The sequence below is a fragment of the Pyrgilauda ruficollis genome, unplaced genomic scaffold, assembly GCF_017590135.1.
Source record: "Pyrgilauda ruficollis isolate IOZ18807 unplaced genomic scaffold, ASM1759013v1 scaffold30, whole genome shotgun sequence".
NCBI classification, from domain to species: Eukaryota; Metazoa; Chordata; class Aves; order Passeriformes; family Passeridae; genus Pyrgilauda; species Pyrgilauda ruficollis.
This window is the reverse complement of record NW_024524378.1, coordinates 5,810,642-5,826,170: the sequence shown is the minus strand read 5'-3', so window position 1 is coordinate 5,826,170 and position 15,529 is coordinate 5,810,642. Positions and strand designations below refer to the sequence as shown.

The window sequence follows — 15,529 nt, the reverse complement described above, 5'->3', positions numbered from 1 at the left end:
TTAAAAATCTTAATGGTGAATTTCCTGAATTGAGCTATTAAGATTTCTAATTTTTTAAACTGAAGCTGTACACACACATACAGAAACAACAATTTTATGCAGTTTTTTTCCTAGTATATTTCCCTGGAGTAAGGGAGATATACAGACATTTAAATAGGTGACTTCTTTAGTCACCTTTAGTAATTTTCTTAGTTCCTTGAGGAACACTTAGTGTTATTCAAGCAACATAAAATTTCATATGTGTAGAATTTGCAAAATCAGGACAGTGCAAAGGAAATGCAGGCAAAGGAATACTGAAACTCTGCCTTTCTAGAACTTTACATCACTAAATGTGGCCCAAAAGGGGTTGCATCTGTCTGAAACACAGAAGATCAGAACTAAAGAACAAATGCTTTTTGATCCGTTGCACTTAAGGCTAAAAGTAGACCATTATATCTTGGCTTGTGTGCTTCTCTAGCTATTTATTTTTAGAGGGACAGATAATCCTTTGGGAAAACACCTTTACCACTTCTCTCTTTCTGGTATGTTGGGTGATGATCATCACAGCTAGTCAAGCCCAACTGTATGTATAATTTTTCCTTTTCCATTTGAATGGATTTATAGTTAAATGCTAATAAAATCTAAAGAATTTCAGACTAAAAGAAAAATCAGAACCATCCCAATTGGTCCAAGCACTACTATTTCCTGCAAAGAGCATGTGTGTATTCATGCATGCACACTACTGAAAGAAAGCAAGCAATGATACTCCATTAATGTACAGATGGAAGTTTATATTGATTTCAGCAAAGACCAGAACATAATGGTAACATGAATAACAGATAATAGCATCTGGCACTTTTAACATTTTTAAGCCCTGAAATCTTTGGAGAACTGACAGTTGAACTAACTGACAGCTCTAGTTATTTCTCAGCGCTTTCCTTTTGGAGAGATTTTGAGCTTTTTCCAAATTCAGATTTTTTTTTTTTTAAGGGGGCATCTGGACAGGCTATTTTGCTGAGAGAGAGAGAGACAATATTTTCTGGAAATTACCACCAAAATTAAGCAACTGTTGTGCATATGAACCAGATAACAATGAATTAGAAATAGATATAATCAGTCATTTTCTTTGCATAAGGATAACTGCCAGTCTTTGATTTTGAAAACAGAGCCTCTGGCCCTGTCATCACTGGATGTATCAAGGCTCCCTGGGACAGCAAAATCTCACAGCAGAGATCTAGGGCCAGGTCCTCAATTAGGAACAAAATGGACAGTGTCAAAGCATCAAGTGCAAGGGGCATCAGAGCCTGAGTGCATTGGATCATTATGTCCTCTTGGGTAGTTTAGTTGCCTCCAATTCCCTGTGCTGGAAAGAGACAGGGAAACATCCAGACACCCATCCTAGCCTTGTGAAAGTCAGGCATGGACTGGGGGGGATGTGGAGGTGCTCCTGTCTTGGCTCTTTTGCTGAGCTGTGATGGCAGCAGGGAGGAGGAGTGACATGACAGGTCCCCTGCCAAGTCTGTGACACCTCTTGATCCCAGCAGCAAGGCAGTCCTCTCAAAGCTGGATGTGCTTGCTCATCATGCAGCATGAATGGGGAAGGGCCTGAGCCCTCAGCCTCCTGCTTCAGGTCAAACCCACTCCAAAACCCTGGGACACAGATTGTTCTGTCACTGGTGAGATAAAGACCATCACTATCCCCAAAGGGGAGACTGAAAAGGATTCAAGACAACCCAGTCTCCAAGAAATGCAAGCTTTTTCAGTGGACACATTGCAACTATCTACCCAGTGCTGATAGATTTTTTTCCTCATGCAGCTGAATTATCTTTAAATTCCAGGTGTATTTTGAATTGACCCATCTATGTCTTCTTGAAGTGTCAGATTTGATATTTGGACAAAAGACAATTTCATATTAATATAATGATCAAATTCTATTACTAGATATATAAAACCAAACAAGTATAAAAACTTCCAATTAGGACATCTTTTAGTTTGTTTCTGAAAGCTGTAACATAGGCTTTTATCTAATCAGCCTTTTAAAGAGCTGGTGGTCCCTTCCTGATTTAAGAAAAATGAAAGCAGTCCATATCCTGAAAGTCAGGCTCACGAGAAAAAAAAAAATATTAAATCGAACTTGCTGGCAAAGTAGAAGAACAAGAGAGAAAGGCCATAGTGGACTAGGCTGCCTTGTTTTCAAGACAGGATAAACAGACATGGAAGAGCAAAAACAGAAACAAAACCAAAATAAAGACAATTATTGATTTGGAATTGGCATTCTAGAAGATTGATCACATAAGTTGCAAGTTGGAGGTCTAAGACTCAGTGGAATAAATTTATTGCAGTATGTAAAATAAAAAGTTTTCCAGTGAAGGTTTTAAGGCAAGGTTTTAAGTATGAGTTTAAATGCTTAGATAGCAAGTTATCTAGAAGTCTAAAGAGTTGATATGGAAAAATTTTCTTTTGTTTCAACATGAAAAAACTCTCTTGGTTTATATTTATTTGTTTGGGTTATTTTTGTTTTGTTTTTCCTTTTCCCCTGGTGATTGCTAGTCCATTTGGGTGTTTGTCTTACAAGACTGAGCCATTAGGAACAAAATTTTAAAAGCAGACTCTAATGATGTTAACCTTTGTTTCCCTTACCTTAGAGACTTACAGACATTAACAAGTAGGCTCTGAAAGCAAGATGTTCCAAAGTGAGTAATGGGGTTTTTTTATATCCCATCCAAGAGACCACTAAAACCAGATCAATGTTCACAAGCCTCTACCTGTGGAAGCTGATTCTCTTTAAACTGTACTAGATGGTCATAAAGACTATCATATGGTCTGTCATGCAAGGGAAAAAGTCACTCAGAAATTGAAAAAATACCTCTTTTTCCTCTTCTTTCCTGCCATGGGTCTTGCTGTAGTTGATTGGTATATCCCAGCCTTCCTGTTCACAAAGTGCCTGGTAGAAGGCTGCATTTACCAGGATGCTACTTGCTTTGAAAGGAGAAGAGGAGGGAGTGGGAAGTGCTGTGCTGGAAGAAGTGAGAGGCATAACTTTGTCTTGGCTTCGATTCTTTTTCATGCTCAAATCCAGTGTGCCATTTTCATCCACTTCTATCTCAGCTCCCTGACATGCAACAGGAAATAGAAACATGTTTAGATATGGACGTGGTAAGGCTGTAAAATAACCATGTGGTGCTTTTAAAGGATAAATATAAATGCAAGCTTTTATTTAAATTTATCTGAATCTAAACCCAGCTTTTCGATTTATGTCAGTTAATGTCCAACTCTTAGGAAGACTTAAGAGTAGCTTCAGTAATGGTATCCCTGTATCTCAGCTTAAACATAGTAAGTGGAATTTAAATAAGATGCCACTAAACCATAACCTATACACCCTAAATCTAGTTTTATTTAAAAAAAGTTTAGCTTTAAATCTTCTTGATCTTTTCACTCTTACAGAGAACTATGACCCCAATTCACAGTTAAAAGCATTAATGCATTGTTTAGGTCATCAACAGCATTGCTATTACATATCCTCCCTTCCCCCCACACCCTGGAAACATTACAACATCTGCATCATGGAGGGGGAGAAGGAGGGGGAAAGAAATACATCTAAAAGTAGCGCAGTAGGAGAAATTTTCACTAGGGTTTTCTGCATCACTTGAAATAATGTGCTGCCTTTATCATAACTTGACTAGGCCACTAAGGCACAGGTCTGCACTGGGACCACTAGACTGGGAGGTACAGGAGGATTTTGAGGAGGTTCCCCCTAATGGAGATATTCTGCCTGAGTTAACAAACCCTTGGCTTCCTGGGGAGTACAGCAAAGAGCAGCCTCTAATTGCAGAGGTGTGTGCAATTTGGGGAGAGACCCAACCTCTATTTCCAGTCTTGGAGAAGCTCTTCTGCTTACAAAAAGGGGCAAATGCTGCTTGGCTGTACAAGAACAAAGGAAGGAAACGTCCCTGTTCTACCTTGTGCCATTTGATCACAGAAAAAAGAGGACAAACTCCTCTTCTTGCAATGGTAAAAAGCTGCTGAAAGTGCAATTTACTAATGGAAGCAACAACAAATTTGCCCTCGTGCTTAATATGCTACACTGCATATTGACATATTTTCTATATAAGGATGAATATAAGATTAGTCCTTGCTGTTGCCAACATTTGCTGAAGGAAAGTAGGGGAAAAGATGAAATGTGGCTTCTGGAGGACTACTCAGTAGTCTAGTTCAGTGTTTTCCTGAATAATGTAGAAAACATTCAAAGACTATGGAGATAAATAGCCACATCAGAGGTCTACACATAGAATACTGTAATTAACACTGCTCATTGTCATCACTACTATTTTTAATGTGAGTCACCACAAAGTATGAATAACACTTGGGAATTTGGGGTAGATGTGTTCAGTGCTGTGTAACTGTAGGAGACAGCTGTATAAACCTAGATTTCCTACCTTGAGTAATATAATAGGAAACTCATGGTGCAAGTGCATCACCTGGATGTTGTGTTGTACATAGAAAAGAGTCAGGTACACCCAGGGGGCAAGTTTGTCTGTCTTTCTTAGTCCTCTTCATCAGAAAGACATTGGCAGGAGGAGCCCCTTTCTTTTTATGACCAATAAATATTACTGGGCATGATGATTAGTTGACCATCCAGTTGCTAAAGATAGGGCAGTGAAACCTATCCTTGCTTGGGGATCTTAAGAGTTGTGGTGAAACAGGGAACTCTTCCCCTATGCTGAAAGTGTGATGTGGCCACACTGGCTGGACTGAGGGTGCAAGCTTCCTTAATGCAGCCTGGCCTTCTACCACTGCCAGTGATGACTCATTTAAAGGTAAAATGTGATTGATTAAAACTCCTGAATGAGAAGGAAAATGCTGGTGGTAGGTGACAATTTAAGGCCTGACAACCTCTCTTCACTCAGCCAGCATGGCTCTCTTTTTCATCCATGAGCCTGATGCAGATGCCCACCTAGACCAAAGCACTACCAAGCCATCTGCTTGTCCCTGGTTCAGAAACTCAGGCACCTCTTATGTTTGCTTCTCCCACACAGCCAAGTTCACATTTGCAATCACACAGCTTAAAGAGAGAGATGTTTTATTATATTTATGGGAAGTAAATACACTTCTAATATGTTCATACTAAGACGCTTTTGTTATATCTTTCTGCCCCTTTTTAGTAAATAGTTTAATCTCCTGTGATAGTTTTAAGCCCTGAATTTGACAGTGCGGCTTATCCTGGATAATAACTTAGTAACCACAACATCTTATGCCATCTGTATAATATCAAATACATTTTTATACCAGCATTAATAAACCTTAGTTACAAAAATCCAAGATATTAACTATATCAGTGCCAAGCACACACTCCAGGATCTGACAATACAGCTCTGCCACGATTGCCCCAGTGTTTTTTGGCTTCATAGTTGATATGTAACTATAGCAATGAAACAGAGCTACAGTAATCAAGTTTAATGACCAATGTAAAGTAAAATGCTAAATATTGTAGTTACTGACATTTTTCATAATAAAAAAACTTGGGTTAAGTCTGCACAACCAACATTCACATAAAATTCCAGACCTCTGTGACAGATGGCTTAGGAAAGGAAGCCATGTGACTGGGCTGCAGTAGTTTTATAGTGCAAAACCCATAAATAGTGCAGATTCTCTCTACTGACAAAATATCAACTACTCAGAAGGCAACAGCAACAACAAGAAGGACCAAAAACAATCAAGGTTTCCTTCTTAATGCAACTTGACATAGAATAATGTCAGAAAATCATTCTCTCTGAGAAACAGATACCAATAGCCTCCACAAGGAGCTCTGACTGATAAGCAGAACATTTTCTAACAGGGATATTTAAAGCTTTCTCAACACTTGCCTGAAATTCATGTAGAAGTTGAGCTGTCCAACACATACCTAATTCTGATCAGGAAAGGCTGGTTGTGTGTTTGTGAAGTAGCATGCAGATGGGGTTTAAGTGAGCTCACAGATGCACACTACAATTAAATAAAATCATGGGGAAAATATCCCCCTTTGCCCATTGCAGAAATGATCACAAGTTCACAGCATGGCTTTTTACTCAGAATGGTATAAAAGAGCTATTGCTTTGGTGCCTTCCTAGCAAACTCCAAATGGCAGAGCAAAAGGAGGGAAGTCAGAGTTATTGCTCCAGTTTACATTCCTACTCTGATCCCACCCTCCTCTCAATATGTCTCCTTTGCTTGCTTTACCACATTTATTTTTACATCAATTTTTAAATGGAACTAAAAAGACAAAAATGGCAAATGGGAAAAGAATGTTAGAGCAGGGCTCTGACATGCTGACAGAAAATGGCACGTACTACACTTAGCTCAAGCTTGTAAAGGCTGTGTTCTCCTCACTGAAGGCAAGATCTTATTACTGTTGACTCTAGTGCATGTGTGAACAGGCCTATATTTATCCATTTGTCATGACATATTTAAAATATAGCTACTAAAACAATGTAAACTGTTCTGATTATTCCTTAACACTGTAAGCAAAACAAAGACGAAAATGTATCTTTTAACTTCCTAACTTATGTTTGTTTTAAGCTGTGTAAATCTTTGCAGCCTGATTTTGATCTTACTCACATTGATATTTACACTGGTGTAAACCAGGAAAATATCCACTGAAACAATGAAGAAAAATCAATGAGCATGATAGGATACACATGGTAATTCAATTCAGGTTACTTCTTACCTACCACCTCATAAGTGACAGTCTAATCCCCCCACCTCACGTTTTAGAAGCAGCTGGTAAAAGGATTCCAGAAAAAATATGAAAGAAAAATGATGGGAGCACATTTCCTTTATTCCAGTAGCTATTCAGTGAAAAGATGAGATACAAACAGTAATTTATTACCAAAAATGAAGTCTAATATAAATATGTAAACCAAAACCAAAAAAATGGTTTGCATACTCTCCAACTGTTTTGTAAAATGAAGTCAATCTTTTTTTCAGCCTTATCTTATGACATCAATATTAGGGAATATTTTCTAGTCCTTAATTAGGTCCTGTCCTTAGAACCAAATTACAACAGCTAGGAAAATAAAGGATGCTAGATTTTTGTGTCAAATTTCTCCTCCATTTTTTCGTATGTTTTTGGTCCATCTGATCACTCATAACATTTAATACTCTCAAGTGTGTCTCCAGTAATGATTACAAGTTAAGCTTTATCTCAGCTGGATCAGAAAGAGTAAATTATTGTGTCTGCATGTGTCTTATTTCAAACCTGTGACATCAGGGACATTGTGCCATGACATATAAGAGAATTCATGTTTTCTGGGGTTGGCATCAGCCACGGAACTTAATGCTAAGCAAGTCCAAAGGAACAACATGATCAATGATTTTGCATTCCCCCAGCAGTTCAGTCTGGCTTGGAAAGCTCAAAAGAGCTCTTAAGTTCTGGTATTGGGAGTAAATGAGACTCTTATCTTGTCGTGTGTCTGAATAATATTCTTAATACAAGTCCATCCAAAATGGTACAATCTTTCCTATTCCCAGCCAACAAAAACACATGCACCTGGTCCTCAATTCTTCACACTTAAATTTAAGCAACTGAGTACTTCTGCAGAAAATTAAAATATTAATTTGGGTCAAAATGAGAAAAACTTGTAACAGCCCAACAACATCTGAGACAAAAATGGAGTCACAGTTTATGCCCAGAGCAGTTCACAAATTAAAAAAAAGCTAGCCAAGAAGGTGCTTAGAGAGCAATATGCACAGCAGTATTACAGGATGGTACCTAGTGATACTCTTGGATGATTTTTCATCCTGTATTTAGGCTTTAAGGTATTTGGAGTAAAGTACTGCCTGACAAACATGCTGAGTGCTAACTACAGTTTTTAAATAATTGATGCAATTTTCACCGCCATCCGTATCCAAGAATGGAGAGATGACACAATTTTGTTGAAAAACTAGAATTTAAACTTTAAACATTTTTAGCAAGTGTGATTTTATTTTTACATTTTTTTGTTGTTGTTTTATTTAAAGGCATAGTGTGCATATGCCATTTTGTCTAAACAGGTGGAAAAAACACCAAAACAGTCAACAAAATGTTTGGCAAGCAGTAGTGATGAGAATACAGATAAACTATTGCTTGCAGCTACCTCACTGAGACGTGTGTGGTGAGGGCTGCAAACAGGGGAGATCCCTGGAAGTTATGATAATGTGGATTCTTACACAGAGCTAGAAACTGCAGGCTAAGCCTCCTAGGGGAACCCTTCTGCTGACTTCAATGGGAGCTGAATGAAGCTACATAAACTGCAAATCAAATACAACCAGGAGACTGGCTTGGGATACTGACTGCAGGAGAACTGCCTGGTTGGGATTATATCAGGGGAAAGGTTTATTGCAGTCCCAGGCTGAATGGCTCATGGTTAATGTGGTTTTAATTATTTTGAAAACTATATCGTCAAGGTATCTGATGCTCTTACTGTTTTGTATGCAACTCATACATAATTCATAGCTAAGGTTTAAGATTCATTTTACTGCTCATTTCAGAACAAATGTACTAATTTAATGGCTTATTTTTTAAATTATTATTTTAAAACTTGGGATGTTTGTCAGATCACCTTGAATATAAGTCCTCTTTGGAAGTTTTTCTCACCAGTGGTACTGTTAATATGGAATGCGACATCTCTATCCTTGCTACGCTTCTCTTTCTCTTTTGTTGTCTTGGACTCTCCCTTTTGAACTGACATGTAGAGAATGAGAAATACATATTTGAATATCCATTAAATTATTGAAATTTGGAACTATGTTATAAGATAAATTTACTTTTTCATTTAAATGTTGTTTGTATATACAGGAAAGTGGTGACTATTCAGGGTAAACCATCTGACTTTCTAGGAGAGGGACAATGTTTTGGTGGGCAAGAAATAAAATTTAAGAGGCAAAAAGAAAAAGAGATACTTGGGAACACACTTGTGCTAAAAAGCATTGTGTTGTTTTCCCCACTTGTTTAAGGAAGGCAACATATGCATGCCTTGAGAAAATACAAGAAAATGCCACTTACTTGGAATGTTTGAACTTTAAATTCTGCTTTTAAAACTTAGAAGCACAATATTTTTGCATCTCTGACAATTGTGCTACAGGCAAAATATTTCCAGCAAGCCTGGGAATTCTTGTGCAGTCTTACATATCCTTATTCTACCACTACACAGCCTCCCATCTGTAAAGAACCATGGATTGGATTGCTGTGAGGCTGCCTGGTGCTCAAACACCTTTACAAGTCAGGAGCTTTGATCTGCTAAAGTATAGACAATGCTAATCAGGTTTTCTTAGAAAAAAGAATAAAAGGGTGTTTCAAGGGGCAGGGCTGAGACACTTGATACTGTGGGGCTCTGAACACAGCCACTCCACACAGTTATTTTCAAATGTGATGAAAGTGTGTGCTGTCGAGCAGAAAAAGGAAATATTTAACTCTGTAGTAATGTGTTGCGTTATTTGAGTTCAAATATAGATAAAGTCTCAAGAGGGGTTGTTAATAATCTAAAAATTTGTAAGATATTCTAGCAATTAAACATTTACATTTGTGGCCACCACCAGCTGCAAAACAACTCAGAAGCACTGATAAATAGCATTTTATTGTTTCATATTTTAAAATTAGAAAGTGTTTTCATTGAGAAGTCTGGCAACTTAATTCACAATTTTTTGGTTTGAATCCTGTATGATCAAGGTAATAAATATCCAAAACCAAATAAAAATGTGTTTTGTGTACTTTTGGACACCAAATCTGTTTAGGGCTTACTTGTCTGTATTTTGGCCAGAAGCTAATTCTGATTCTTCTGTCAGATGCTTTGTAGCAGTATGCCCTCCAGAAAGTCTGGCAAAAGTGAAGCCAGGCAGATAGCAAGGTAGGCAGGTGATTTTCTTTCAGGCTGGATTTCTGGCTGTGAAAAAGGAGTCAGCTATGTGCCCCAAGTGCCCCTCTGTATCATTACTGTTATGTTCACTTCCATTCAATCCTTCCCCATGATTTGGCAACTGTAAAGCAGGTACATAGGAGAAAATCTTTGGGTTATGCCTGGTCCCTTTACTGCTCTTCTCTGGCAACAAAGGTCTATTGCTGAGGTCAGCCAAAGGCTGCTGCAGCAATTTAATCCAACCATTGGCATCAGTTTCCATTTCCCTACTAGAAGAAGTCTCTATTAAAGACTGATGGAAGAAGGTTTTTTGCAGCAGATATCAAGGATTGATCTGTCATTAGGAGAGGTTCTACGAGCAGTCTTTGGAACAGATAATGAGTCACAGGGAATGCATGTAGACACTCTAAAAAAGTTTACCCTGTGGCAGCTCCCAACGTTAATTTTAATATCCAAAACTTCACACAAAAGTAGAATTCAAAAGCAGCAAATTACGGGATACTACTCTGCAAAGGCACAAGGCTCAGAATACCGAACAAGGTATGCTGGTAGCAAAATTAATGGTTCTACTCAAAAAATAATAGCTAACCTCCTAGTAGTGGTGAATAAACCCTCAGCCAAAATATAGATCAACACCTGTGGAAGACACACCTAGCCAGAATGAGCCTTGTGAGGCTCAGATAACGGAGGGATAAGGTGGAGTGACACTGACTTGCAGAAAAACAGATCATCTGTCTCTCAGTGCAAACATCATGAGCCAGTCCCACAGCAGAAGCACACCTGCTATGCTGTGTTTTGACAAATGCACCTCTTTTCACTCCCCAATGACTTCTCCTTAAGTTCTTGTAATGACTCCTTCTTATCTACAAAGAGCTTTCGAAAGTTTCATTGCAGTGGAACATGTGTGACTTTAATGTAAATAATAAACAACAGTGCTCCCACACCACTGTCATCAGAAGAAAATCTTGTCTATTTTCATCAGCATTATAATACTATGTAATGGCACAGAAAATAAGGCTCACAGCTCACACAGCACCATTTGTAAATCATAAAGATCTGTGAGGAAATGCAGAGCAGAAAACAAAACACCAAAGCCACACAAACATCTACAAAATTAGGCAGCTTTCCATTATGACAGACTTGCCCAAATTATCTATCTCCAAACGCAGTGGGCCTGATTCTCCACTCCTGCCAGCAGAAAGGGGAATGTTACCAAAGTCAGTTGTTATTCCCCCCTCTCCACCTTGCCAAACTGTTAGGGGCTCCAAACACAACAGACTCCATAGGTAGTTCTGTTCCATTGCTAGCAAAATATCTCCTTGATTAATCATATGATTTTTATATATTTTTTTAAGTCAGTCTCCAAAATGATCACTAATGGCAGGTTTCAGAGGGAGAAAAATTCCCTCTTAAACAGATCTTACTCATTACCCACCACAGATTGTTGTTGGATTTCAAATAACCTTTTTCTTTTTTCCTCCCAGAAAACTCCCCCCTTGCAATTAGGGCTCAATTATGAAAAGAATTAACAACATAATTCCTGCTATTTATGTAGTTTTATCAGAACTGGTCACTGCATTACTGATTTTTTTTTTTCTCTCTCTGCCTCTCTTCAAAAGAGCATGCAAACAGAAGCCTCCTTTTGGGGGATTTAATGCAGTCACTAACATGAAAGACAGTTTATTCGCACAGTTCAGTAGCTAGCACACCCTCCAGGTTCTTGGACTACCCTACCTTGGCAGACAGACTCTGTGGTTTGTTGGAGAGGATCTCTGCTGCTTCCCTGCAGCGGGTGGAAAGGTTCAGGATAGCAGCAGCTGCTGCTATGTGGGTGTCTTCACTACATTGACCGTAGCTATAAGAGTTGGCATGGCAAGGGCTCTGTGTGTGGGCGCTAGCACTAGGCAGTCGATTAGAAAATTTCACTGGATTTGAAAAATGCTTTGCTGTTGAAGAGAGATTTGATTAGCAATTGCATGTATGAAATTTTTCCCGTTAAATAGTTTCACTTCTTAGACTACAATTTCATACATTAAAAAAAAAATAAAAATTCAAAGATTACATTTAAAACAATCAATTTGCTATTGCCAGTAAGGGTTTACAGTAAAAATGCCTTCAGAAACACAGTAATTTAATTTTCGTTGAGAAATACACATCTGTCAACAAACCTTCTGAGATTATTTATCATTAACTCCGGCATTAAAAACAATGATGTCCAAGGAAAGACTGAGCAAGTATTAGTGTGGTCTCCATTGTGATTTGACCACCCCAATGGAAAAATGCAATTTTAAATGTGTTCTTATAAAGGCTTCCTCTTGGAGTTCTATTGTGCAAAAAAAAAAAAAAAAAAATCAACAGTGACTTGTCCAGTCTTAGCTAAAACAACACTGCTTACTCTACTTAGATGAATAAGTCTGTTACTTAAATAGCTTTGCTTATGTGACTAAGGAGAACAAAACCAGGCTCTTGAATGAAGCAGAGAAATCAGATAAAAGCATTACTGTAAGGAACATTCAGTACTAAGTATTTTGTGGAAATATTTAGAAATTTAAGTCTAACCTTTAATCAATTAAAAAAGCAATGAGCATACACATGATCTTGGTTTACTGGCTTTTGTTGGCTATATTTGGAATAATACACAGATTTATTAGGCACAGGGACATCAGTTGAAAATTAAGTACTAACAGGTGAACAGAAAAGCACTTTCACAGACAAAAGTGGTGTGTGTGGTTTGCTGCTGTTTTCTTCTTCATCAGCAGCATTTACTCTAAAACAGTTAGAGAGAACTCTGCTCTCTCTTCTGGATTTTGGAGCTTGAGGTGGAATAAACTGTCGCAGGGAGACCACAGCACCATGATTTCAGCTCGAAAGAAGCAGTAATCACTTCTTTTGTCTGCAGCCCTCACAGTGTCCTACAAAGATAAACTAAGCAAAATCCAATTTCTCAGCCTACACCCAGATACATCAAGAACATTTCTGCTTATGGCCATCTGCTTGTTCCCTAAAGAACTGAGCCCCAAGGCTCTGGATCCCTTTGGATGTAGAGCTTTGGCTGAGTGCTTTCTAACGCTAAGAGCTACACAAGGCATAGGAGGACTCATCTTCCCTCAAACTTGGGATGCTCTGAAAGCAATGCTTGTTTATGTGCTTTGACTGTGGCTGAATGCTGTATTCCATTTCTTTAAGCACTAGAGGCATCTCAGTACAGTAATACATGAAAGCCTCATGATTCAGTCCTCCCTTTCTCTAGTGGAAATTAAAAAGGATTTATCTACCCTGCTGTAAGCACAGCACTGTAGCACAAACAAGACAGTCTACATTTTCAACACTTACTACAATGAAATTTAAATTGTGTTTAAAGACCAGAAAGGGCATTTTTCATTACCTATCCTAAAAGAAGAAAAAAACCCCAAAAAAACAACGAACCAACCAACCAACAAAAAACCCACCCAAGGCTATAAAGGGTGTATGTTTTGTTAAAAAAAAACAAAAAAAAACAAAAAACCAAAAAAACCAAAACCAAAAAAAAAAAAAAAAAACCAAAAACCAAACAAGATTAGCAGTGCAGAATCCACAGAGGGCTAATGATGGGCTTTTGTCTAGCTACATATTTACATAGGACTCTGAACCCATCACTACATCATCAGCTTCTTATTGCCAACTTTTGTATACCTGAAGAGTTAAATCACTCACCAGCTCTTTTACTTTCACCTTTCCATTAAAATAATAGCTGCACATTGCAATCTTTTCAAGAACAACAGGCTGTAAACTTCAGCTCTGATATACATCATACATAAATTGCATATATGTGTATTTGCATTTGTATAAAAACATTTCAATCTTTTTTTTTCCTTGAAATGAACCTGTGAAATAGACATACATCTGTGCAAAGAGACAGCTAGTAGGGAATATTCAATTTTACAAACAAAATTGGAAAATCTGCCACCCAAGAAGCTGGCAATGCATATATTTGCTTTCATTTAAGCTAGCCTATTTTCCAGGTCAGATAAATATCTACTTTTCATTTGCAATTTTAAATAGAGTATTTGTATATATATATACACAAAAAACAGATACCTACAAACATATATGTGTGGTTTTGTGTACTCAGACAGGTACACAAATAAATATAAAAATATACAAAATTTATAAATATATAAAACATATATAACATTTTATAGTATTAGATGCATATTATATTATAATAAACATATATGAATTTATTCATTTCATTAACAAAATTTTTTGCTTTTCTGTTCACCTTATTATGAATGTTCTTCTTTGTTGGAGTAAGTGGGAAAAAAAATTGTTTTCCTATTTTATTTTCCTTTTTGTCATTAACAAAAGAAAAGCCAATTAAAAAGTCTTTTTTTCACATTGATCTGGATCTATTTTCTTCTGATCCCAATCTTGGTGGATTAAAACATTTCTTTTGCATTTACTCACGGGAACAGAATTATTTGTTTCTTTAAAGTAAAGAATATTTTATAATGGCCAATTCAATGGCAGAACCTTGCCGATGTTTCCCATGTAGATTATGAAGAGCATCTGCAATAAACTCTGAGTGTTTGCACTGTGGTATCTCATTTTTACAGAGTAGTGCCTCAGCAAATCTGCAAATTATGCAAGAAGAGGAATCTTGATAACAATTTGATGCATTAGATATGACTGCACTACATATATGATTTAGTACAGAAATATGAGGTACCAAACCAAATCCAGCCCAGGCCTGGAATTAATGTAGCTGGGGCACATGCTCATCTAGGAGGAATAATACCTGTATAGATTCACCTAAATGGTACCTGAAGTATCTTTGAAACCTATCTTGTTTGAAGTATGTTTGAAGAAGGTAACAGGTAAAACATAAAGCATTCCTTTTTACTCCTCTTTTCCACTGATGACTGCTTTTAAGAGAAGCATCAAAAAAGTAAACTTTGTAGTGATGATATTTAGTGTTTCAAAATTCTGTATTTCACAAATTAGTGATTCTATTTAACATTCTAGACACAACTGATTAAAGATGGTTTCTATAGACCTTTTTAGAGTTCTAGAAGTTTGAAAGCAGAACAAGCAAAAAGGAAAAAAAAAATCATTGACATTTTGCTCCTTTTTCAAGAGAAAATTGAATTTTGAGCTTACATTCAAGAAACTGAGGTGTTTTTCGACCCTGTGGTACAGGTGCTGTTGTGCGTTTGCCGAAGACTTGTGCATCAAAACTGGCATAATCAAACGGGACTTTCCCAAACTTCTCCTGTTCTTTTCCCAGGGTGCCTCTGGAGGAAGTCACTGGCTGTGAAGTTCTGTAACTGAACTGAGATAGCTCAGGCTGCTTTGCTAAATTTGTCCTGCAGAGAAGAGGAAAAGAATGAAGAAAAAATATGAGAATGACTTTAAATAACTTTGTCTTGAAAAATAGGATATGATTGCATCTCATAATCCAAAAGTGTGCTATTATCACATGCAAAACTTACTGGTGGGTGTATAGAAGAAATAAACAACATGAATATGGCAGCTGACTAGTAGTCAAAAAGTACCTTGACTACTTCACCATCTAAAAGATGACGACATAAAAAAATGCAGTGTTCTTTAGTAGCAGTTTGTGCTACTTACAAGGCAGTTTCTGACTTACTGCTAGGTTGCCACTTCCTTTAGTTTTGAAAATTTGTCTGGATTTTTTTCTA

At 37.4% G+C, this 15,529-nt stretch overlaps 1 protein-coding gene across 4 annotated transcripts in view; it reads right to left on the bottom strand.

The window, feature by feature from the left end:
- Positions 1-15,529, bottom strand: part of ST18 (ST18 C2H2C-type zinc finger transcription factor) — a 164,526-nt gene that overhangs the window by 20,355 nt on the left and 128,642 nt on the right. For 3 of the 4 annotated variants that reach the window (XM_041473671.1, XM_041473669.1, XM_041473672.1), the window contains 3 exons: positions 14,988-15,193; positions 11,583-11,794; positions 2,846-3,091 (listed from right to left, as the gene is read on the bottom strand). In XM_041473671.1, coding sequence (XP_041329605.1) covers positions 2,846-3,091; positions 11,583-11,794; positions 14,988-15,193 — 664 coding nt within the window. The remainder of the gene's footprint in view (positions 1-2,845; positions 3,092-11,582; positions 11,795-14,987; positions 15,194-15,529) is intronic. The other variant, XM_041473673.1, reaches the window with a different exon arrangement.